Raw genomic sequence first — 25,253 nt, 5'->3', positions numbered from 1 at the left:
CACTTTATTTATGTAGTTACAAGAGACATGCCACCAAATGTGCTAGACCATAATTAACTATGGCGAACAACAATCAGTTAAAACAAACTGCCAAGGTAACCAAGCTGCCCTTTGTTAGGTGAAATGATTCACAGACATGGGCTTGCCAAGACAAGCTGCTTATTTGTATTCATTCAAGCACACATTATTCAAACTCTTTTATCCCAAGTTTAAATATCTGAACATTGCTTGTGCAAAGGCTAGGTAGAGCTCCTTAAGATGAATCTGGAAATCTGTTTTTCAGGTTTAATTTTTTTGCAAGGTCATTTGCAATCAAATAAACATATTTAACATATTAATTCAATCTTCTAATTGCTTAACTGTCTAAATAATCATACTAATCATACAGAGATCTATAGAAATATTTTACATGTTTAACCTTAACATTTTTCATTTTTAATCTAACTTAATGTTTAGAGTATAGAGGAAAATAATACTTCTCTGAACAAACTTCTCTTGTTTGTTTGATTTCCACTTGACTAAGCAGTTACTATGGAAACAACCAAACTTTGCTTGAGGTATATCAACCAATTGTAAACACTTGAGCACATAATCTGCCATGCAGAAAGGATCAAGCCTTCCCTTAGGTAAGGTATAAATGTAGGAGGGTAGGAATGAGATTTCTTTAAGTTATGTTTGTTATTTATCTGATATGTATATAGTTAACCTTGTGTAGTATCATTAAAGCATTATTGAAAAATTACATAAATCGTGACTCTGAAGAGTCCTTTTTCATGCTATTTTATCACGTTTTCCACTAGGCACCTAAGCATTGTGGATGGCACAAATGGAGACTCAACCAGAGCAAAATACACCTGTCATGGAAAACAATAATACAGAAGATGAGTGTTCTGGTTTACCAACAACGAGGGGCACTGACCCTGGACCTCAAGAACCACAGAATCACCTAGAGAAAAACCATAGCTCCAAGGTGATGGAAGAAAGCATGGTAGGAGTAGTGAGTCTGGATTGTACAAATCCAAAAGAATCATTAGCTCTGGAAGTAAAGCCACCGCTCATCAACACTAATCCAGGTATGTATATGTTTATAACTATAAAAAGCAGAAAATGAGTCTTAATTTAAGGAATTAGGAGTTGTACTGCAAAATGAGCAAATGCTATTGTTATGCTTGATTCTTTTCGAGAATGTGTTATTACTTTTTTCACCTGCCCAAACATTTGCATAAGACAAAATGTACATACAGTAAATCTTTAGGTTGTCATCAGTCACTTTAGAAGTGAGAATACTACCCAAAACACATTGTTACTGCAATGCAACTGTATAGTAAAAGTAGTCTTCTAAAAAAAAAATACTTTGGAAAACCTTTGAAAAATAAGTAAAAAAATTCAATTCATGCAATGAGTAATTAACTCATACTACTGCAATGTAGCTTCTAAGTAACTTCTAAAGACAGTGAGCATTTATTTATTTAGTAAATAAATACTCAGTGGTCAGTGATCAGTGGGCTCTTAAGATGTGCATGGGTTTTGGAATTTTGGAGTTTTATAAATGCTGATGAAGACAAAATAGACCTCAGCAAGTTTGTTTGGAGATCATGCTTTGCGGATAAGTTGTCAATAGCCATTAATAATTTTCCACAAAATACCAGCAAATCCTGTTGAAATTAAAATGCAGATGTGCTATTAATTGTAGGACAAAAGACAGATATTATATTTTAAAATGAATCTGAGGCATTAATCTATTTATAGTGCAAAAGTAATATGTATTAGTCTTTATTTGTTTGTCTACTTTTTATTTATTTGGTAGTGCCAATTAACCAATTTGTCCCAACTCTCCCTAGCACTAGCAATGCTCCCATTGCTCTAATTGGTTGGCATGCATATGCGGGGCCAACATGGAACCAGAGAACAAAACCTTCTGGTTCCCAGTTGGGCAACCCTTACAGGCCCCACATGTTAGCTGGGTAGCCTAGCATAGCACTGCACCTTTAATACTTTTTTGTGTTTAACATTCTTTTGTTACATCATGTTTTCATCTTTGTCATCTGTTTTTCATATCAACCATAATGTTTAATGATTGGTTAAACTGGTTACAAACAAAAGGGCAGGTGTGGTACTTCCCTATTTAGTCATGTAAAGTTTAACGCAGGACCTGGGAACAGTTCTGGGTGAACAGACCACCTTATTAGCTGTTCAGGTGCAATTTACAAGTGGTACAAATAATATTTTCTCACATGAATGCAGCATAAAATAACTCCATTTAATGAATGGTACACAGTTCAATGTCATCCTTATCCGCTTATATGCTACTGCTCAGAATCTGGCATCACATCAATTTCTTGGTTTTTATGACTGTTTTGTGTTTGTCTGTGTTGATTAACCTACTCATTGTGGAATCATATAATATGGATGCACAGAATTTGAATGATTTATAATTGTGAATTTTTTGTCTTGGTAAATCATTTGTTTTTCAATCACTGATAGGTGTGAGAGGACACAGAAGAATTGGGGTGCAAAAGGTTAAGTGCAGCACTCAGACTTCGGCATCAGCCATCTCTTCCCCAACGGCCATTACTGCTGTGAGTGTAAACTCTGAAAGAAGTTGTTATATATATATACACACACACATACGGTCAGGATACTTTATCTCATTCACAGCTGGCTGGGAAACGCTCTGTAATACTGTCTAATGAAGCAAGGAAGGAGATGGTCAAGCAGGCCAGAGCTCTGAAAGATGATCGCCGAGCCATGCTTGACAGCAGACACAAGTACCTCTTTTTCAAGATTGCCAGTAGTGTCAGCCTGGGGGAAGAAGAGGTAGAAGATGCTGTCATTTCAGATGATAAGGTGGGCCAAACGTGGTGTATCTCTGTCTTCTAAGACACATGTCCCATTAATTAACATATATCTCTTTCATTTGATACATTTTTTTTTTTATAAATTCATCTTTTACTGGTCATTTTTTATTGCTGCCTTTTTTTAAGACTGCTTGAGAACCTTAGAAAGCACAATTAAGAAAACGTTTTGCATCTTTGCACAGTTCAGCATGATCGAGGATTTCTTCTCAGCCCACGGTTCAAAAAGACTTCTTTTCTACTATCAAGCAGTGCAGCTGGTAAATCAGATTTCTTACGCTTAACATACACGCTAAGGACACTATATAGACACACTTATGTAGACACCAAAACATCACATCCATATAAGCTTACTGAACATCCCTTAAACAAAACAATGTAGCTACATTAATGGATTAATATTTAAATGTGGCTGCAGGAGCATCATTGAGATCCAGAATTGGAAGTAGTAAAGTACTTTGTTAGCTAATGTTCATTTTCTAAATATCTCTCACTTTACTTCAGTATACCACATAATAATAAAAACACTCACTTTATTTTATCGTTATTGTTTGTGTGTTTGTGTGTGTGTTTAAATCAGGCAGCTTCTAATCAGGCACCTAACCAAGAGCACTAGGTTTCTGCTAGCAAATCTGAATCCTTAATTTGTTGAAATTAATTTTTTATTAATTTTTAACATTTAACTATTCAGAGTGATAAACCCCGCAGATAACAGATAAACTAAAACACCCACTCAAAGAGAGGGGAGTTCAGCAAGTACATAGTTATAAAACCCTTTCTGCTGTATAAATGTTTCAGAACATCAGTCAAATGTGGTGTTATGCCTTCACTTTTATATAACCCAGATTACTATCATTGTTTATTTAGTTAAATCAGATGTGTCAGAGGTGTAGTCGAGGTTGCATCAATTGTAGCTACATACTGCAGCTCTGTTCCATGTAAATTAAATATACAAAATTTTACAGCTTGGCATAACTACAATGTTGATCTTCTATTTTTCACTGTTATACTTAGTGTACTCCAATGCACATAGCTAGCTAATAGTGGTGTTAAATTCATGTCATAGTCATGTGAGGTAGCTAAGTAAGCATTACACTGAACACTATCTCTAACACTAAGATGATCTTAAGTCTTAAATGCTTTTGGGAAGATCTCCCTTTACAATATGCATTCAGGCAGGCAGTGCCTTTTTTCATCTGTCAAACCCAGATGGTAAACTGTAACTCATTACCCCAGAAAATCCTTTCTCACTGTTCCAGAGTTAAACTCATGTGTGCCTAAAATCACTCCAGCTGTTGCTTGGTAATGTGCATGGTGGTCTGGACATGTAGTCAGGTCCAAAGGTATTTAATATTTTTACATAGTCCCTCCATTTGGAAAATTACTCAAAAGTAATTGGAGAAACTGATTGGAAAAATGATAAATATTAAAAATCTTTTTTTAATATGTGAATGCAGATACTTTATGATTGTGGACCTGATTGTAGATCATGATACACCTACCTCCTTGAAAGTGTTGTTGACTTGACTAGATATTGTGAGGACCTTTGTGCTTTAAATGTTCTCCATGCTTTTTCAGTATTGCTGAGCTCACTTTGTTTTTCAGGCCAATGATAGCCTCCTTTATCCTTGCATCAGCATCTCTTAGAGGCTACCAAATACAAATTCAACACTTGGAATTAGGGTGGATAGAGGTGAAAAGAGGATCGGATCGGGATGGGGGCCGATCCAGACATGTTTTAGTAGATTGAGTATCAACTATTTTAATTACAATCAAGTACCCAATTCTTTGTTTTTCCCCCCTGGCATCCTCAAAAAGCCAATGTCGAACATTATTTGCAGCCTGTAGACATGAGCGTTTTTGGACGACAACAGAATAGTTTATGGTCTGCAGTGTGAAATAAAATATTTGTGATTTTTACTAATATAAAGTGTGGAACATGAGAACATAACATCTAAAAATATATAAATATTGATTAAATGCCCTGTTTTACCAGTAGAAGAACCTCTCACCTTTATTTTTAAAGCAGCAAGAGAGAAGGAGGCTAATGCTTATGCACACACATTCTAGAAAACCTAATCATTCACCTCACTATAAAATAGCTATTTTACATCAGTAGTCGGCAAACAACAACAAAGTTGAACCCATGTGGTCCCTGTAGCGAAGTACTGACAGAATAGGACTGACTGGATATAAACATGAACCTTTTGGCACAGTGCTTAATTGCAGACATAGGCTAGAGGGCTTCGATGCCCCCTCAACATTGAGCTATGGAGCAGTTCATTCATGTTCATTAGAACTTTTGAATTTTTCATTAACTAATCCCTGAACAATTAGTGCAATATTTTTGGAAAATCCCTTGAATAAAAGCTATATGTATGAAGGCTACTTCATTCACATGTTGTTTTGATTGAGGTGGTGTACAAAGATAAAATACAAAATACGCATCATTGTCCAAATACAGATGAACCTGTACTGTATATGTGATGAACTGACTGTTGACAAGGTGAAGCAATTTTTTTGTTTTGTTATTTAAATAAACATATAGGCCTAAATGGGTAATATATGTATGTTTTCTGTACTTCCAGCAGTCCCATGCGAATGTCCCCTTTTGCACAGAGTCTCTAAGTGCAACCTGTGGACAGAAAAAACTGTTTATCACCACAGGGACCATGGAGGTAATTTTCTTTAAACATTAAACTTACAGTAACCCCCCCCCCCTCTTCTTCTCAATGCATAGTTTACAGTTATTAACTAGACAATGGCTATTGTGTCACTGGTGATCTTGTTGAATGTTTGTTGCTATGGGGCGGAAACTCACCACTGATTATGCATTCACATCTGTTACAGAGCCTGAGTGGCTTTTGTTTGTTTTTTCTGCGGAACACAAACAAGGTCATAACAACCAGTAATGTGTCACAGGTCAGTTGGCCAATTTACCAGGTTTTTATTGATGCCTTTGAAGTTTTGTATTTGTATTATTCTCCTGTCATCTGGCTTATGGTTTGCTTTGCAGGAGGTGAATTTTGGAATGCTGGACTGTACAGATGGCAACATTTTGAACAGTTTAGAAAAGCTCTTCACTGAAGTCATGTATTCTGCCCTCAAATCCCAAGAGGTATTACCTTTTTAGGATATGATAGTAAGTTTGGTGCAGCTTGACTTGCTTGTAAAAGAAAATTCCAATATAATAAAAGTATCAAAACAACATTCTGTAGGGTGTTATCCTAAATATTAGCTTCAGAATCATTCTGTTGCTCCACTGGCCTGTAATAGTGACACTCTCCTGCCAGTTTCTGCAGTAGGTAATTTTGGTATAAAAAGTTAGGACAATACTTTTGAGAACAATGTAATGCTGCCATATTTGTTCATATTGTTATCAGGTCAGAAAAGGTATATTTTAAGGATCTGTTGAAATTGAATTTGTTTTTTTATCCAGGACTGGGGGGTTATGCAGGAGGGCCAGAGGGACTCTAATGTTCAGGATTTCCTGGTCTCAGTAGACAAGTTCATCTGCCATCTCTCCTCAGCCAGAAGAAACACTGAAAACAAGTTTCAACTTCACAACATTCCGTCTGCTCCAGACCTTAGTGATCTCCAGGAACCAGAGGACTACATCAATGCTGGTAAAACACTAAGAAAGATCATATGTGCAATAGACCGCTAGACAGTATTGCCTTTTGAGATCAACTACCTATAGCATTCTGCCTATAACACAGCTTCAGTGAGTGTCCCGGGTGCAGGCTTGTCACGATGATTGTTATCGACTTATCGCACAATATATGGACATGACCTCGATCATGAACATCACTAATAGTTTATTATATTCTCCCACCTGCTCTTTGTCAGAAGTGAGGGATGAGTTTGTAAGCAGGCAGTGACTGTTGTTTTTAATTTTGCGGCAATCTGCGTCACACACACAGAATTTAACCCCTTAATGCAGAAAGGCTTATTACACACTATGGCATATTATTCAGTAACTACAGGGACCTCTGTACAAACTGGTGGGGCTGTTCTTTGGTAATAGAAATTTGTAAAAACACTTTTTAAGGGGTTAAATGAATTACCTCCTGAAGAATTAAAATAAATAATTAAAATCAAATCTTACATCTCCACAGAAACAAAATCTTGCTTAAAATATTTTGTGTACATTTTTACTTTATGCCTTTTGGATATCGCTCGTCAGCTGCACACACTAAAATATTTGGTTGTTCTCCTCTCTAGCAAATAACTCTGAGCTGGTGGAGGGTCTGGGGTTGGTACTATTGCACTGGGTAAAGCAGATAGAGCAGGCCCTTGCTGAGAGTGAGCAGATGAGAAAAGAATCAGATGACACTGGCCCCTCTGAGGAACTGGAGTACTGGAAAAGCCGAATGAGTACCTTTAACAGGTGGAGTATGGGAATTTATGTGTGTATGTTTGATTGTTATAAATGTTAAGAATTGAACTATAGGTGTATTTGAGAAGTAAGTTTTTTAGTGTTTAGCTGATGTAATAGTGCTTGTTTGATTGCGGTTTTGACAGTCTTTTGGAAGAGATAAAGCAACCCCATGTCAAGAAAGTCATTGGAGTGCTGCAGGTGGCCAAGTCCAAGATGCTAAGTAAATGGAAGGAACTGGTCAGTTCGTATGGTTAATGCATTCATAAAACACATATATGTGAGAAAATATTATTCCAATATTATATACTACACTAACATTCTAATGCTTTCTTTTACTTAGGATAGAAATATTACTGTTGTAGCCAATGAGGCCAAAGACAATGTGAAGTATCTACACACTTTAGAAAAGTTTTTCAGGGCACTGGAAAAGTGCACTCTGGTAAGATTCAAAGCTGTGCATTAACATTGAGTGAAGTGTATTTTAGACTGTGTTGGCACAAAGAAGAAATCTAAGTCAGACTCCCTAGTAAGCAATCCAGGCAATAGTGGCAAGTAAACAAAACAAAAAAAAAACTAACTAGACTAACGTGAATAATGTGAAAAATATTAATTGTTGTAGTACTTAAGTAAATAGACAAAAATATTTTTTTTGATATTGACATTTTGATGTAAAGACATTATTATGAATGTGTATATATGAATATATACATTCAACCAATACACAAGCACTAAAGCAAAAAACAGCAAAAGAAAAAAAAAGAAAAAAACGAAACACTACACCTAATCAGAGAAAAGAAAAAGCAAACCAGCAAATTTGGTAACTGCATCAAAACCAGAAACACGACAGCACATTTAAAAACACAACAATAACTCAAAGAACACACAGATAGTTGACTTGTTTGGGGTGACTTAATTCACTATATAAACTATATAAATGGGTTTATATTCCAGCAGGCCTATCTGTAACAGCCTAGCTAAAAAGGCAGAGTCAGGAACTGATGTCAGAACTTAAGATATCAGCCCACCTCCGCCACATCATTAACAAATTTCATATCAACATTGATTTACCTTAAATGTCTATTTCCATAAACCCCCAGAAATTTTACTTTTGTCTAATAGTAAACTAATTAGCAAAAGCTACTAATTGGATATGTTTTCAGCCTGGGCTTTGAGTCAGTAACACTGACTGGAAGACTGTTCCATGCTGGGAACTTTGTATAAAAAAGCTGATCATTCTAGGTACTAACATTAAGCAAATTCTGTATTGAGTACAAATTGCTGTATTTATTAAATAATCAATTCATACCTGCAGTACTTTTAGAATTCTGTTCTGCTGTTTGAAACCATGATAGTGGTTTAAATAAGTGGTGTTCCCCTTTGAGATATGAAATCTGCCAGCACTTCCATTACATTAATTAGATGGATAGATGGATGGATAGATAGATGAATGGATGGATCGATGGATGGATGAATCATATTGACATTGTACTCAGATCCTGACTTCACATTTAAACATGTTAATGCCTTTTATGTCCGAGAAACCTAAACATATTTTTCTGTTGCTCTTGCTTCTGCAGAACAATATGTTGGTGCATATTCCCAGTCTTCTAAACAGTATTCATCTGATCCAAAATGTGTCCCAGTATTATAATTCCTCTGAGCACATTACTTCCCTCTTCGTGAAGGTCACTAATCAAATGGTCAGCTCCTGCAAGTTGTACCTCTGTCAGGGAGTGACAAAAATCTGGGACTTGGGCAGGTGAGCTTTGTTAAGGTGGATGCATGTAATTCAAATGTGTACTATATGTTATATATATAAAATATATTCCATTATTATTTCAGTTTCAGTTACTTTGGCTGTAAATAAACAGAAATGCAACTTATTAAGCTTCCAATTAGGAGCTTTGCGTGTTAATTCTCCATCCAATGTTATTTGTTCCATTACATTTACTTATTCTATTCCTTGTATTCATGTAGTAGAACTGTACAGGAGTTTAACAAACATATTGTATGGTAAGTACAACAAGAAAGATGGCTCTGAACAATGTGTTGGCCAAATCCTTCTAAGCTTTGTTTAATGTGTAGGAAGGAACTGTTGAAGAGGATCCAGGAATGCCTGCAGCTGAACCAGGAATACCAGCAGTGCTTCCACAGAGTCTGGAAGACATTGCGGCAAACCCCCCTTGACCAACAGTTTGAACTTAGGTACATTGGAATACATAGTAAATAAGATGAACGCAAACGTTGTTGAAAAGATTGTCATATTTAATATATTTATTATTTATTTTTAATATTTGTGTAATTTAGGACATATTGGGCTTATATTGCTTTCAACATAATCTAAAAGGAAATGACTGTACTTACATACAAACATCTTTTGTTCTTAATTTGACAGTGAGAATTATATCTTTGGAAAATTTGATGCATTCTGTACACGCCTAAAGAACATTGCAGACATGACTACGACTCTAGAAGCACTCTCAGCCTTGCAGTTAATAAAATTGGAGGGTATTGAGAAGATCAACATCCGTTATCAAACTATCATAACCAGCATCAAATCCAAGACTTACAATGTGCTGGACCACCGCAAAGTGGAGGTACACCTCAGATAACATGGACTTATTTAGATTTTTTTTCCCCTAAATATTAAATTAAAAGTGAAGTCACACTAGCTTTTTGATTTTTCTACAGCAAATATATTTTGTACAGCTGTACATAGCAATCGATTTTGCATAGGGCAAAAGAAATTTTGTTGGTTGTCTGTCTATCATTTTTCTACAAAAATTATGTTCGGCAAGGGAACACACACTGTAATGCACAACTACTTTTTACAACTAGGCTTGAGTACAGTATACCTCAGAATCTAGTGTACCGCAATGTTTAAAAATGTTGACGGTATCTCAAACTCAAATTTCTGCTCAATGTCCATTCAGTACATTCCCCCATGTGTATTTAAGAGAGCCACAAGATGGTGGCGCTGTGGGAGCTGTGGTATTTGGCCTGCTAGCTGGCGTTAACTTATTTAAGACTTGATACCCAGCTGCCAGTGCAAACGCAGCAGAACCAGTCTCATTACGCATTTCTGTTAATCCAAACACCAGCCGCTCGACTTTGCTCTCTCAGACAGCAGCAACTACACTGAACCGTATGATACTTGGTGGAGCTGTAGCTGAGTTAGTTAAGCAAAACGTTTGGCTACAAATCCAATACAATAGGGGAGGAGGGGCATTTCATTCAGCTTTCTGTCCTTCTTTACAGTTGTTACTCGATCATTAGCCAGTCGCCAGTCGCTTAAGTCAATAATGTCTAAACGTTTATAAGTGGGCTTTCTATCAGCCAGACTTGAATTTGTTCTACAGTGAGCATATGGTGATGCTGCTAAATAAGATACCGATAAATAAGATAAATAGATACCATCCGTTTTTTGATATTGCCATTTTGATGTAAAGACATTACTATGAATATATACATACAGCCAATACAAAAGCACTAAAGCAAATACAGCAAAAGAAAAAAAAAAAACAGAAACACTACACCTAATCAGAGAAAAGAAAAAGCAAACCAGCAAATTTGGTAACTGCATTAAAACCAGAAACACGACAGCAGCATTTGTTCTGCAGTAAGAATATGGTGATGCTGCTAAATAAGATACAGATAAATAAGATAAATAGATTCCGGCCAAACATATTTACAACTGCTGTTTATTTAATGCTGCAAAAAATAAAACATTAAATGTAGACATGTAAAGTAGATTGTGTGCACATGTTTGGATCTCCTCTAGAGGATGTGTACTCATTTGGAAAATCATCAAAACATGGCATTTTTATTTAGATTTTTATTTAGTTCAAAAATTTCTGTACGAATGTATCTAGCTAACGAAGCCAAATAGAGGGTTGTTTTTTCACACATTTCTAGTGTGACTGGATTTAATTGTTAATGTGATATACTTTTCTCTCAGTTTGACAGTGACTACTCAGAGTTCAAAAGTCAAATACAGGCCTTGTATCAGTCACTTCAGACACTGCTGGACACCTTGTTTCAGCAGCCAGTTTCTGTAAGGATCAGTCTTTCAAGCTTGACATCATAACATCCATATCAGTCCATGCTTTTAATTAGGTTAATGTTTTTTTTTATCAACACAGTGTTTTATGAGCTTTAATTTCAAACAAATGTTTCATGTTTTAATAGTTGTAGGTGTGTAAATATTTAGTGTGATTTTGTGCTTAAATTATAACTAATTGTGGCTAAATTGATTGTAAATATATGAAGGCTGACTGTGTTTATTTGCCGACAGACCGAACAGCTTCTGGATCTGTTGTCAAAGTTTGAGAAAGGACTGGGTATGCACATGGACCTCAGTCAAAAGTATGCAGTTGTTCTGCAGCATTTTGCTAATGATTTGGAACAGGTGCACAAGCTCTATCAAAAGCATAAAGACAACCCTCCCATAGCACGCAACATGCCCCCTGTAAGTGTAAACATATACGTTGTTGTTCCAAGTTGTTGTTGTTCCAAGTTGTTGTTGTTAGGTGGTTGCTCTGGTATTGCCATGTTAATAATTGTACAGGTTAATGAAACTTTTTTTCTTCTGTAGATAGCTGGAAGGATCATGTGGGCACGTCAGCTCTTCAGAAAAATTGAGTTGCCAATGGAAAAATTGAAAGATAAACTAGAGGTTTTATGGGTAAAAAAATATTATATATATTATAAACCAAAACAGAAAGGTAACATATCTTAGAGATATCTCTTAGAATTTTAGAAATTGGGTAAAATATACATTCAGTGTAATATGATCAGGCAAAAGCATTACTTAGCTTAGATAACTTATTATGATTTATGTATATTCTATTATAGACCATTTCTTACATTATTGGTCAAGAAACTGCACACCTTTATAAAACAATTCCACTTTTTTGTTTCTCACTGAAAACAAATGAGACTTACTGTAAGTATTGAAATATAAAACATTCTGTGTCTGTCTTATCGTTAGTCCCCAGAAGTAAAGAAGATAATTCAAGTGTATAACAAAGTGGCAGCGATTCTAGTAGAGTATGAGCTGGTGTATCACAGAGGATGGATCAATGCAGCGGAACAGGGACTGCAAGGCATCAGTGCCTCACTTCTAATCAGAAACCCAAATACCAAGGTTTGTCAACTTTTTGTAAACTTAATTTTTTTAACTCTAATTTTTGTGAAGAAACTAAACTTAAATGTTCTAATTAGTTCTGAATATGGAGGACTGCTAGTCTGCGATTTACTCCACTGGAAGTCTTTTGGGGTTAGTTAAGCCAATTGTCATTAGAAAACAGTGATCCATGTATTTCGTTGTACAAGACAAGTCATCTAACATGTTTACCATTGCCACTGCCGTCTCAGCAAGAATGTATTTAATTGCTGCCAACTGCTAGTAGTATGCTATTCATATATTTCTTTTACAAAAAGAGAATTTCACAATTGTTTCCTCTAAATGCTTCTGGAAATAGTTACCATTGTGTACAGTGACCCAAAGGTGCAAAGTACATTAATGAATCCCAAAACACAACACAACTTCTGTGCTTTGGGCTCGAGCAAATATTAAGCGCTTAGTATCGTACATTATAAACGCTTTGGATTTAAGCTTTGAACACTTTTTAAATGCTACTTTTGGAGTGTTTCTGAATCTGCTGCTGTGTTTCAGCAGTTGATTTCGGAAATGTGTTTTAATTTGCTGTCATGTTTTTGTTTGTTAGTACTATCATAATAAAACTTAAGCTGTAGTAGCGTGAAATCCAACGGATATTTACAGTATTAGAATTATGTGTACAATAAAACTGCTGCTGACCTTACTATGTAAACAAAAACCTCTACTCTCGACAGGTCAAGCTCAGGAGTACAATGTCACAGCGACTAGTTGTGGTGGATTGTCATAAGGATGGTGTGCTCTGTGATTCAAAACAAAGTACATGGCCTTATTTTTGCTGAGATGCAGGATTGTTCCAATTACAACCAACATAAATAGACATAAACATATTAGTCATTTATATATATATTTGTAGTCTATAAAAACAGCACAGTTCTGTGTTTTAAAACAGGACTCAACATGGACATAATAGTTCTGTGATTTTGTACTGTATTTTTACTGCAACTCTCAGTGGTTCAAGTGCATACTTTGAAATGATTGTACTGAAAAAGAGTTCTTTGACCAATGTGAAAAACTCTTTGACCAAGCAAAGAGTTGTTGTGGTTTTACTTAGAACCAATGCCTTTACCAAAAAACCTCATAATAGTTGTCGTTAAAATTAAGAAAAAATGCTATTATAACATTTGTTGTTCACATTATGTATTTTATGTAATCTTCTCATTTTATTTAACTTTTTAGGAAATCTGTGTGAACCTAGATCCTATGATCTTGGAGGTTCTGCAAGAGGCAAAGTACATGCAGAAATTAGGGACTCATGTACCAGTGGTTATCTCTAATATGAATGCCAACATGGCAGAGTTAAAAAATCATCATAATAAGTGAGTGGGCATGTAATTACTCAAATAATACCTTGAGTTTTGCTTTCAGTGGAACTTCTCTTCAAGAAGCTTCATATGGAAATATTGATCTTTTTGCAGACTGATTGAAATGCTGCGAGACTTTGAGACAGCTGTCAGCAGGATCCCTCCTCTGCTCCAGCCCCTAATGCAGCCCTTTATCAATTGTGTGGAAACTGCCCTTTCTCCTGGACTCACCACTCTCTCTTGGACTTCACTCAACATTAACACATGTATAGCTCTTTAATAAAAAAATAATGCAGAAACCTTAGAAACACAGTCATTTTGTTCATAGTTCCTCAATTTTCACAGGTTTAAACGTAATTGGACAAATAACTGATAAGCGGTTTTAGGGCCAGCTGTGGCCTATTCCCGCAGTATTCCTTGATAAATTAAGCAAAAAAAATAATTTGTGTTTACTTGCTGCTATGGTAGCAAACATTTGGCTGTAATTCATTAGTGGTAAACCCTTTGAATTAAAGCTGAAAGTCTACACTTTAGTAACAATAATTTCATCTTAATTTCAAATTGGCATGGTGTACAGAGTGTTTAACCATAGAAATCAAACATTCCAATATTATGTTAAGTATATAAATAATATTAGTACACTTATATACATTTTGATATATTGTGTATATAACACTTTTTCCTGCCTTAGTCATCAACCACGCATATGAAGTTCTGCAAAAGTTAGAGGATGTGGCGAAGACAATCACGGACATACTGGAGTGTCGGATTGAGCGGGTTCTGGTGTCTATGTCCTCCACTGCCCTTCTAACTCTTCCTGAGGAGGATCCAGTATTTCCCCAGAGCTTCCTCAGTGATACTGATAGCACAGTGAGATCAGCAAGACAAACACTGATGATGTTAGTGTGTTGATTTTTTTTAAACAAAACCATTTATTAAAAAGCACTTTATGTATTACCTTATGATTTTTGCTACTATGTTAATGTCTCTCACCCAAATTATCTTGAGTTATTAACAATAAAACTAATTAGATTAATTAGATTTTTTTGCATTTTGTAGTTTTTAACTAAAAACCTATTTTTACATGTACTGTTTATTATCCAAGACTGTCTTCACATTGAAAAGAACAATGCAATCAAAATGACTTGAATTTATGTCCTTTAAGAGCTTGTAATAAAATCATAACTCAAGAAGCAGTTAATTATGTGGACAGTGTAAAAGCAGCTGTTGTATTTACAATTGTGGAAAGGCATGAATCAAAATGCTTCAAAAAACATTGTTGGTCTCTTACAGTCAGAGTCAACAGGTTGAGCGTTCCATGTATGAGCTCTTCGAGGAAGTAAAAAGGGTAATGAAGCCTGGTGAGATGGTGAACTTGGAGGTAAGGAAATTAGGCTTTGTCCATGGATGTTTTTTCTAGCCAATATAATTGTGTGTTCTGCAGTCAAACAAGGACATTTGAGTAATTACGCACTGCGCCAGCATCCTCTTTACCCATTGCTGACATAGGAAGCCATATTACCATGTTTTGTGTTTAATTACTTTGTGTCTAGGACTCATTCCAGTGCCTTCACCCTGATGCTAAACTGAAGACTCGATGCCAGATTTGCCTGCCCTGTAGTTTCTACATGACAATGTCTCAGCTGTGTCAGAAGAACACTGAGGCACTAGTTAAAGGTCTGGGACATTTCTCAGCAATATATTATTTTTGCATCTAATCTGAATTTGTACAAGTTATTAAAAAATGTAGATTTAGATAAATGGTGTTATACGAGTTGCCAGCTATCCAAAATGCAGACTAGAAAAAGTAAGTGAACCCTTGAATTTAATAAGCTGTAGACCCTCACAGCAGCCATCACCTTCACCAAATGCTTCCTGTAGTTGCTTATAGCATTTCCAATTCAACCTTCCTAGGCTTTGGATCAGCAGTATGCCCCCCCCCATGAGAAAATTGATGCTTTGATGTCATTTGATGTCATTATATTTTTCCAATAAACCTAATTTGCAGTGAGGAATGAATAATTTGCATTATGATTATTGTAACTCATGATTGCAACTAAATCAGTTGGCGTGATCTTAGTTTACTTGTTCTGAGGTCTTCTGAGTAGTTGTTTGCATTGAGACAAGGTTCACACTAAGCAATCTTTTCTGAGAAAAACAGATTCATCAGTAATCAAGCTTATGTGCATTTGTTTAATAGCACCTGTAATACCCACTTCCAGTCTTATCTATTTAATTGAAAAACATTTTCTTATAAAGCTCTTGAAGAAGCCATTAACACAGGTCACTTATTTTTTCAAGCCTACACTGCAGATTTTTACTCAGCATGCTTAATAAAATACATGAACAGAACAACTGCTTAGATCTTGTTACTTTGCTTAGATTTTGGCACTGACAAAACAACCAGACCAAATGTTATTAGTAATCAATGCATGGTTGATGTAGTTATATACCTTGGATGCAAGAGTTTTCCTTGAAGATTTCTTTCCTTTTCCAAGCTACCAAACGTTCCTTGGATTCTCTGAGGCATCGTCTCCATGTTGTCTCCAGCCCTAAGTATCATTTGTCTTCCTCATCAAGCCATCCAGTGCCACATGCTCCTCTTTTCAGGACCTCCATTGAGCTTGCTATCCCTAACGTCATCTTCAGACCCAGCCTAGAGGAAATACAGGTGAGAATTGCTCATTTATGTTGTTTATTCAATTCAGTTCAATTCAGATTTGTCATTATGCTAATGCAGGGTTGTACAGTAAAATGAAGCACTGTTATATCTAATAGATCAGGAATGTAGTGCAGCAGTAAATGGACAATAGACCAAACACAAGACAAGGTGTATAGACAATGAGAACAATAGACAAAATGTACAATACAATCAATACAAATATGTGCGTTTAAATGTGCAAATGTTTGCATTAAGGTGTGATTTAAAGTGCAGCTAAGTAACTATACTAATAAGTGAACTGTATTGACTGTGTAGTCCAGCGACTACAATTAGGTGTTTGTGCGTATTTATTGGAATTATTTTGGAAGAGTACAGTTTGTTTAGATATAGCATGTTGAGGTCCGATGTTTGTAAACAGCATTACATATGTCATGTAAATAAAGTGTACAGTGAATTATAAATAATGAGTACAGCATCTCCGTGTTCAGGTAGAGACAGTACACAGCTTAATCTGGTGACCGCTTGGTCTTGCTGACAAACTATTGGTCACAAAACCAAAACCAAAGTATTTTTTAGAGAAAGCATTTTCTTTTTGCAACTCATTAAGTGACCATGTTGAATGTTCTTTGTTTTGCAGAGTATACTGAACAAAGTTGTGACTACAGTCCTGTCAATGGCAAAGGACATCCCCCTTTGGACATTTTCACTTTTACAACACAAGCAATTTCAGGTATTTAAATGTATTACTTTGAAGATGCTTTAGATAGATAGATGGATGGATAGATGGATAGATAGATAGATAGATAGATGGATGGATGGATGGATGGATGGATGGATGGATGGATGGATGGATGGATGGATGGATGGATGGATGGATGGATGGATGGATGGATGGATGGATGGATGGATGGATGGATGGATGGATGGATGGATGGATGGATGGATGGATGGATGGATGGATGGATGGATGGATGGATGGATGGATTTATATTAAACATTTGGAATTGTTGTTTTACCATTCAATGTCAATCCATTACCAGAATGCAATTATCAGTATATTTGAATAATACTTAAAATATTGTGATAATCCATCAAGTGTTTTTGGTCTAAAGTCATTTAAACCTTTCTTTATTTAACTTAAATCCTGCAGATGGAGCAGCAAGCAGCACGGGAGTTGGGAGATGATAGCCCAGTAGCACAGCTTACTCTGAAACCTCTTGACAGACAGCTTGCTGAACATAAGGATGTTATTAAAGCAGTTGCCCAGTTAAACTCCATCATGTCCTCCCTTAAAGTGAATGCTGGAGATGTTCTGGTGGACTTGATTAATTTCTCCACATTGTGGAACCAGGTATGCAGCAGAATTTGTTTAGCCACAATGGCAAAAAAACAAGAAGCATGCACTTATGATAAATGTAAATCATGTTAGCTAAGGTAAAGTTTTGGGATGGAAAAATCATGGACCATGTTACACGCAGTCCAGTGTCAAGGGGGTTGGATCAGTTTTTATTGGAAAATCAGACAGTGTGTCCATTTCTTTTGAAAGAGCCATTTCTTTAGTTTGCCTTTCACCAGATAACAAATGTTGACAAAAGACAACTGGGCCACTGACTAATTAAAACTAACCGTTAGCTATACTGTAATACATCATACTACAGTGTTTTGACTCTGCAGGTTCACACCATGCATTAACTGTTCTAGATAACATCTTTGAAGAACTTGATGTTTTCCCACACATTATGCTACCTTTGATGAAATGATCAGCAACACTAATCCATGCATTTTTGTATTGCATATATATATATATATATATATATAATGTTTTGTGAAGACTAAGGTAGCAGTAAGAAATTCAGTGACCGATATTAAGTGCTTTTTACACAGTTTGTGTAGAACACAAATAAATCATCACTAAGTGTATGAATATGAGCTTGTGCATTACAGTAAAAAAAACTTTACCTAATTTGTAAGCTACGTCAGTTTTCTCACTGAGTTAGAACTGTTTTACTATTTGGGGAAAAAAATCCTGCCTTCTGCCCCAAATAGAGATTTTGATGAGTTCTGTTGCTAAGTTTGACCGCCCGATGTCCAGCCTCTAGCTGAAATGGAGATTTTGATTGGTTCTGCTGCTGAGTTTGACAGTATGTCTGTTAATACCATATGCCAATGCCAATGGATTTTTCATCTGAAATGAGAATTTAAGTAAAAAAAATGCAGATTTGTATTTGGTGGCCCATGGGTCTTATGACTAGCCACCCTGATGAGTCATAAGTTGCATACATTTCTATTTTTGATAATTCTCTTTTTTTCATTTTCAAGGATCCAGCAGAGCAAGTGAAAGCATTTTTAGACACCAATCCATCCCTCCCAGAATTCAGTTCCAAGCTTTCGTATTATTCTGTAAGTGTGTTTTTCATTTTGTAGCATTATTGTAGGTGGTATACAAATACAAATAAATACAATTGGTATGCATTAATTAGTATGCAGTGTAGTAAGTAATTACTACACTACATACTATTTAAGCTTTGCTTTGCTGCCATGTTATCACTTCTCAGGGTTTTGTTAGAAAATGCCCAGTTGGAGAGCATTCCTTAATTTTAACTCTTTCAAAGACTTTGGTATGCAATTCTAATGTAATTAGATGCAAATACATTATTATGATACTCACATTACAGTGGTTTTAGGAAAATTAAACACAGATAGGTTTGGTTAAAAGCACCCTATTAGTTGATATGTTTGGTTGAAACCAGCACCATTTAAAGTATTGCACCAATGACAGAGACCACACTTCATTAATTTAATTTCCAGTTAAAACGGTTATGCATTATGATTTAAATCTTAGACAAAGGAGATTAAACAAAAACAAGCTAAAAAGGATTGGGAGTGCAAAGGAGTGCAAAAAGGATTAAAAGATAAATCTCTTTTCCCCTGATGAGAATGGTAATCTCTAGTAGTTGATTTAGTGAAATAGTTCAATTAGTAGTTTAATTTAAGCATGTCTGGTTAATATTGGGCTCACTTCTATTTCTTTATTAGTATTTAGTTTTACTTTGTAGTTATTAGTTATTTCCGTATTTCTTGCTTTTGCCACTATTTGTTTTACTATCCAATGTTTATTTGTGTGATTAAAATTTCTTGAAACATCATGATATCATGTTCATGTCAAATTTCTTACCCTCAAATACTATGTAATTTAATATAATAAATATATAATCATTTCTTTAGGCTCTTGAAGCTAAGATTGAGGACTTTCCTTCCATCTGCACTTCTGGTCCCATTCTTTATGACGTTCAATCCTTGAAGCTCTCTCTGACCCAGGAGTGTCGAGCATGGAAGCGGTCATATGGGGCAGCCTTAAATCAGCGCGCTTCTACAGACATGGTAGAGATAAGCTCTTTCGTGGAAACAGTGAGCAGACAACTTCAGAGGCCCATATCTGACCTTGATGATGTGAGGGTTGCCATGGCTGCTCTGAAGGAGATACGTGAGGCTGAGATAAGAGTTGATGCCACTATTGGGCCAGTTGAGGAATCTTTTGCACTCCTAAACAGACATGAGCTACAGTTCCGTGATGGAAATGCAGAGAGGATGGACAGTTTATCATATGCCTGGAAAAACCTCAAAGCTCTGGTTTGTTTGTTTCTTAAAATCTAAATGTTTTTACATCTAAATCTAAATCTAATGTGTCCAAGTGTTTGTGGACATCCCTTCTGATGAATGCATTCAGCTACTTTAAGTTGTGCGCACACAACTTGTCTAGTCCTTATAGAGAGGGATTGCCAATGTAATGAGACTCTCTGGAGCAGATAAACTTGAACCTATTGGCACTATGCATAATGTCAGGCATGGGCTAGGGGGTATAAAGCCCTTCAACATTGAGCTGTGGAGTAGTAGAACTGTGTTCTCTATGACGCTCCATCCAATACTTTTGGGATGATTTTGGGATGAGGTGGGGTCATGATCATTCAACACCATGAACTCACTTCTGCTCTTGTTGCTGAATGCAATCTAATCCTCAAAGCAATATGTCGAAATCTAGTAGAAAGTCTTGATTTCGGAAAACTATGATTGAGCAGGTGTTTCAATAGTCATTTATGATCACTCTTAATATTTTTCTATTCTGTATTTTTTTTATTAAGGTGGTGCAAACACAGAATACTCTTGAAACAATTTATCCCAACATGAAGGCCGAACTTCTTTCTGAAGTTGAAACCTTTCAGCCTACAGTCCAAACTTTCTACAGTGACTATGACAGGAGGTACCAAAGATCCTATTTTACCTTCAGTAGCATCTAAGTGTATTTTAATCAAAGGTAGCAGAAGTACAAATGTTTCATACCTAATTAAAAGTACAAGTTGAAAGAGTAAAAAAGGTTGGTTTATATTTTTACTCAAGTAAAAGTATAGAATTACAAGCAGACTTTTTCCCCAGTAGTAAGCAAAGAGAGAATGTGTACATCATAATTAAGCACATTGACAGGAATTATTATGGATAAATGTAAAAATAATACAAATAAAAATATAATACAGAAAAATAAACAACTACAGTAAACTATAAGGTGTATGTATACAAATGATGTTATCAGTTTTTTATGCAGAGCAGATAATTAACAGATAAATAATCCTTTAGATTACCTATTTTTACATTCAGTTCATGAAACCATATGTTCAATTCTTTTTATAAATCTTAAATAGTATATAAATAGGGATTTAAAATAGAAGTGTATGAGTCTTCTTATAAAGTTTTCACTGTGTCAACAATGTGGGAACAATATTGTTTAATGTATATGGTAAATGTTTGCTGATGCATATTTAATGAATATATTTTGAAGTGGTCCAGGTGTGGTGGGGTTGGCCCCTCGTGAGGCCAGTGATAGGCTCCAGGTTTACCAGGCCCAGTTTGATGAACTTTGGAGGAAGTATGTTACTTTCTCCAGTGGTGAGGAGCTCTTTGGCCTTACAGTTAAAGGTAGGCTGTTCTTTTTGAACATTTGTAGTATGTGTTGGTTGTTATTCCTGAGCTGATAATTTGTCATGTTTAGAGATCCCTTTAGTAATGCTATATACAAATCATTTAAACTTGCATCATTACCCTATTCTTCATTCTTTTGTCAGTGTTAAGGAAGTTTCAGCATGCAGAATGAACAGCACACATTACATTACATTTTAGACGTTTTCATTATTACCGTAATGAAAACGACTGTTTTCTGGAAAGTTTGTAAATTGTTCTTAGTAGACTGCGTCAATAGCAGTAGACTTGTTTGGAAACAGTATTCATTTTTGTTATATATTTGATGCAAGACTAAATAGTTCTGATCTAAGTATTATTTCTTACAGTTTTACAACACAACAGGTGATCTGTTATAACAGGTGACAATATGTTTTGCTAAGATATGTTCATGGGTTCAACTTCTGCATGGAGACATGCCAGTACATAACTTGAAAGTGAGTGCTAAAAGGCATACGCACTTTAGAATGCTTTTACAGAGCAGAGCATAGAAATATTAAAGCAATAGAACACGAGAGAGAGAGAGTGTGTTTTTGGTGAAAGAGACTTAACCTAAAAACACAGCAGCACTCAGTTTTGATAGACCAAAGTTGTCAGTTTAGCACAGTTGCTGTGGGTTGAAACATTGAGATGAACATTTAAAAATGCTTCCGAAATGTTTAATGTGCATTTGTTTATATACGGCACAAATCATACTGTAGCCACAAAAGGAATTTATAGACAGTGCTTTCTAAATGCAACACAGAATTGTAAACACATTTTCTTATTCTCCTCAGAGTATCCTGATCTTCACAGAATCAAAAGGGAGCTCAGTCTTCTGTCCAAGCTGTACGGTCTCTATGACTCTGTCATTGACACTGTTAATGGGTACAGTGATATACTGTGGGCTGAACTCAACATAGAAAAAATCAACGGTGAACTGCAAGATTTTCAGAACAGGCACAGTATATACATTAACACTCACACATACATACAAACACATGCAGTGAAAATGATTCAACCCCCGTTGCAAATTAGGTTTATTAGCAAAATTTACAAACAATTTACAAAGCTCAACACAACCAATATAACAAGTGGTTTCTCCTAATTCAACACAAAATGCCACTTGAATAGAATCAGCCATAAGAACACCTTTGCAAATCAGGTGGCAAATCAAGGGATCTCATTTGATCTTAGATGAAGTTGATCTTACACCAAGGTAAGTCTAGACAGGAGGGTCATTTAATGTTTAGAATGTTAGATCTAAAAGTAGTGTGGCTACAGTCCCATGGATCTTAAATTTCGGAATAATATGTGCAACTGTAGTCACAGGAACATCAAGTTGCTTGGAGATGGTCTCATAACCTTTACCTTTGACATGCTTGTCTATAATTTTCTTTCTAATCTCCTGAGACAACTCTTTCCTTCGCTTCCTTTGGTCCATGTTGAGTGTGATACACACCATGTCACCAAACAGCACAGTGACTACCTGTAGCCCTATATATAGGCCCACTGACTGATTACAAGATTGTAGACACCTGTGATACTAATTAGTGGACACACCTTGATTTAACATGTCCCTGTGGTCACATTATTTTCAGGGGTACCATCATCTTTGTCCAGGCCTATTTAATGAGTTAACTTTTTAAAATAATTCTGTTGAAGCATGGTTCAAAATCAATGTCGGATTTTCATTAGTTCATTTTCATAGAATTTCTATTTATTATTACTTTTGTCAGATTCAAGTTATTTCTGTGACCATTGTGGGTTTTTCTTTCATTAACCGAGGGGTACCAACAATTTTGTCCACATGTATATATCAATTAAATTAAAACTGTTCTTGTTTAGAATCCGGAAGCTCCCCAAGGCACTGAAAGAATGGCAAGCCTTTAATGACCTCAAGAAGAATATTGATGACTTCAGTGAATCCTGTCCTTTGCTTTCCATGATGGCAAACAAAGTATGTTTTCTGCAGACCAGTTCATGTTTTTTCTTCAGTTAAGATATGCAAATTATTACAATTATTGTTTTTTTTTTGTTTTTTTTGTTTTTTTTATAAAATGTTTGATACTTTTTTTTGTATTCCATTTTCCCTAGGCAATGTTGCCCCGTCACTGGCAACGTTTAGCTGACATCACAGGCCACAGGTTTGAGGTAGAGTCTGTGAATTTTAGCTTGAAAGATGTCCTGAATGCTCCACTTTTAAAAAACAAAGAAGATATTGAGGTAATGTATTTATGTATAATAACTCTGGTGCTAATGTAAAAAATTGCATAACTAACACAAAAATGCAATTGTGAATGGTCCCATTTTCCAATGTACTGGTTTGTACAGGATGTGTGTATCAGTGCAGTGAAGGAGCGAGACATAGAGGCCAAGCTGAAAGACGTGGTAGCAGAGTGGAGTAGCCACCAGTTTACTTTTGCAGCATTTAGGTAATTTTTTTTATTTTTTCACCTTGATTAGTCTGATAAGTGTGATTATGCGTAGTACTGCTTTTTTTTGTGGTGTATCAAACATCCTGTTACCTCTAGCTAAGTCTACATACAGTTGTGATCGGATGTTTACAAACATAAATGTCATTGAAATATTGGGCTTTTTTTGTGTCAGAATGAGTGTACAGCATACATTTTCAATTGAGGGAAAAATAACTAAATTAGTTTTTTCAGACTCAGTCCACATATTTTAGAAAGGGTTATGGTCAGGATATTGGGAAAGCCATTTCAAAGGCTTAATGTTGGTGGTATGGGGAGGGTGCTGAAGAATTCTAAAATTGTCCTTTTTCTTCATTATTTTATCCACTTCCTTATGGCAAAGCATTGTCTGCCTTGAAGGTGTCAGATTTGAAGCAGTGGGTTCATTTTTCAAATAGCGGCCTCACAGTCCATGGCGGTGTAAATCTTGTTTGTAGACAGTCACACAAGTGCTCCAGTAGCTTCCAGTTCATGAACATCCAAACCGTTCCTCTCAGCTGAGGGTGACAGTTTCTATATTGTGACGCTGTGAGTTCACAAGTTCATTTAACAAAAGGGTTAAATAAATACACAGACAGTTCGATTCTGAGGTGGTTTTGACTGATGACTGCAAACAGTACAACAAAGTGCAGAAAACCTAGATAAGAAGTTAGAGGCAGAAGAAAGTGTAAATATTATAGGTTATAGTTTTTTTTTTTTGAGACATCAGCACCCCTCTGTCCCAGTGTCAATAAACCTGAGTGAACGTGTCAGGGTGATCCAATGGGTGACCGCAATATCATTTCAAAGCTGGGGGTGAAAAGTAGCTTTTAGCAGTTCCCCCTAAAGAGCTATTTTATACAGCTTTTATACACCATGTGATTTAATTAGGTATGACTGTACGTAACAGGAGATGAGGTCACTCAGGACTTAGAGGCAACACCATTTACATTTACAGCATTTAGCAGACACTGCTATTTACTCAAGAATAACCTTAGCTAGGTTGAATAGACTAAATTTCTAAGATACCTCTAAGCTTTTTTAAAGCTTTACATGCTAACAACAGAATTTTGAAGTCAATGTGGAAATTGGAATAGCAGCCAATGTGTTGATAATTCTGTACTGTTTTTTTTCTGAGTCTTGGAAGGACTCTAGCTGCTGATCTGGACTGATTCGAACTTGTTTAGGCTTTTAGGAGAGCAATCTGAAGGTTTTGGTTTAGCAATATTTTACAGATGAAGCAAGGCTGTTCTAGTACTATTACCTACATGTGCATCAAAGGACAGATCAAAATCTTTGCCCGATGCCAAAGTTGTCAAAGGTTTTCACAGCCTGGTACAGCTAATAAGCTATCAAGATTAAGCACAATTCAGTCTGTTTCTAGCTTCACTTGGGCCAACTAAGTTAGATACCCACTGATGCCCGGAATCTGC

The 25,253-nt window shown here is 35.9% G+C and overlaps 1 protein-coding gene across 2 annotated transcripts in view; it reads left to right on the top strand.

Annotated features, from left to right (window-relative positions):
- Positions 1–599: 599 nt before the first annotated feature.
- Positions 600–25,253, top strand: part of dnah5l (dynein, axonemal, heavy chain 5 like) — a 67,025-nt gene continuing 42,371 nt past the window's right edge. For both annotated transcript variants that reach the window (XM_072680314.1, XM_072680313.1), the window contains exons 1-35: positions 600–626; positions 801–1,073; positions 2,485–2,579; positions 2,659–2,847; positions 3,041–3,115; positions 5,444–5,533; positions 5,706–5,777; positions 5,872–5,973; positions 6,295–6,481; positions 7,080–7,245; positions 7,380–7,473; positions 7,577–7,675; positions 8,814–8,995; positions 9,322–9,441; positions 9,632–9,833; positions 11,195–11,290; positions 11,531–11,704; positions 11,831–11,920; positions 12,227–12,382; positions 13,595–13,734; positions 13,834–13,985; positions 14,411–14,618; positions 15,013–15,100; positions 15,273–15,396; positions 16,218–16,390; positions 17,019–17,111; positions 17,532–17,732; positions 18,701–18,781; positions 19,607–20,011; positions 20,521–20,639; positions 21,213–21,349; positions 22,165–22,327; positions 23,216–23,327; positions 23,465–23,593; positions 23,702–23,802. In XM_072680314.1, coding sequence (XP_072536415.1) covers positions 818–1,073; positions 2,485–2,579; positions 2,659–2,847; positions 3,041–3,115; positions 5,444–5,533; positions 5,706–5,777; positions 5,872–5,973; positions 6,295–6,481; positions 7,080–7,245; positions 7,380–7,473; positions 7,577–7,675; positions 8,814–8,995; positions 9,322–9,441; positions 9,632–9,833; positions 11,195–11,290; positions 11,531–11,704; positions 11,831–11,920; positions 12,227–12,382; positions 13,595–13,734; positions 13,834–13,985; positions 14,411–14,618; positions 15,013–15,100; positions 15,273–15,396; positions 16,218–16,390; positions 17,019–17,111; positions 17,532–17,732; positions 18,701–18,781; positions 19,607–20,011; positions 20,521–20,639; positions 21,213–21,349; positions 22,165–22,327; positions 23,216–23,327; positions 23,465–23,593; positions 23,702–23,802 — 4,871 coding nt within the window. In that variant the 5' untranslated portion in view covers positions 600–626; positions 801–817. The remainder of the gene's footprint in view (positions 627–800; positions 1,074–2,484; positions 2,580–2,658; positions 2,848–3,040; positions 3,116–5,443; positions 5,534–5,705; positions 5,778–5,871; positions 5,974–6,294; positions 6,482–7,079; positions 7,246–7,379; positions 7,474–7,576; positions 7,676–8,813; positions 8,996–9,321; positions 9,442–9,631; positions 9,834–11,194; positions 11,291–11,530; positions 11,705–11,830; positions 11,921–12,226; positions 12,383–13,594; positions 13,735–13,833; positions 13,986–14,410; positions 14,619–15,012; positions 15,101–15,272; positions 15,397–16,217; positions 16,391–17,018; positions 17,112–17,531; positions 17,733–18,700; positions 18,782–19,606; positions 20,012–20,520; positions 20,640–21,212; positions 21,350–22,164; positions 22,328–23,215; positions 23,328–23,464; positions 23,594–23,701; positions 23,803–25,253) is intronic.

Source organism: Salminus brasiliensis, chromosome 5, assembly GCF_030463535.1.
Source record: "Salminus brasiliensis chromosome 5, fSalBra1.hap2, whole genome shotgun sequence".
In the NCBI taxonomy this organism is placed as follows: Eukaryota; Metazoa; Chordata; class Actinopteri; order Characiformes; family Bryconidae; genus Salminus; species Salminus brasiliensis.
The sequence above is the reverse complement of the archived record's forward strand: the minus strand, read 5'-3'. Positions and strand labels throughout refer to the sequence as shown.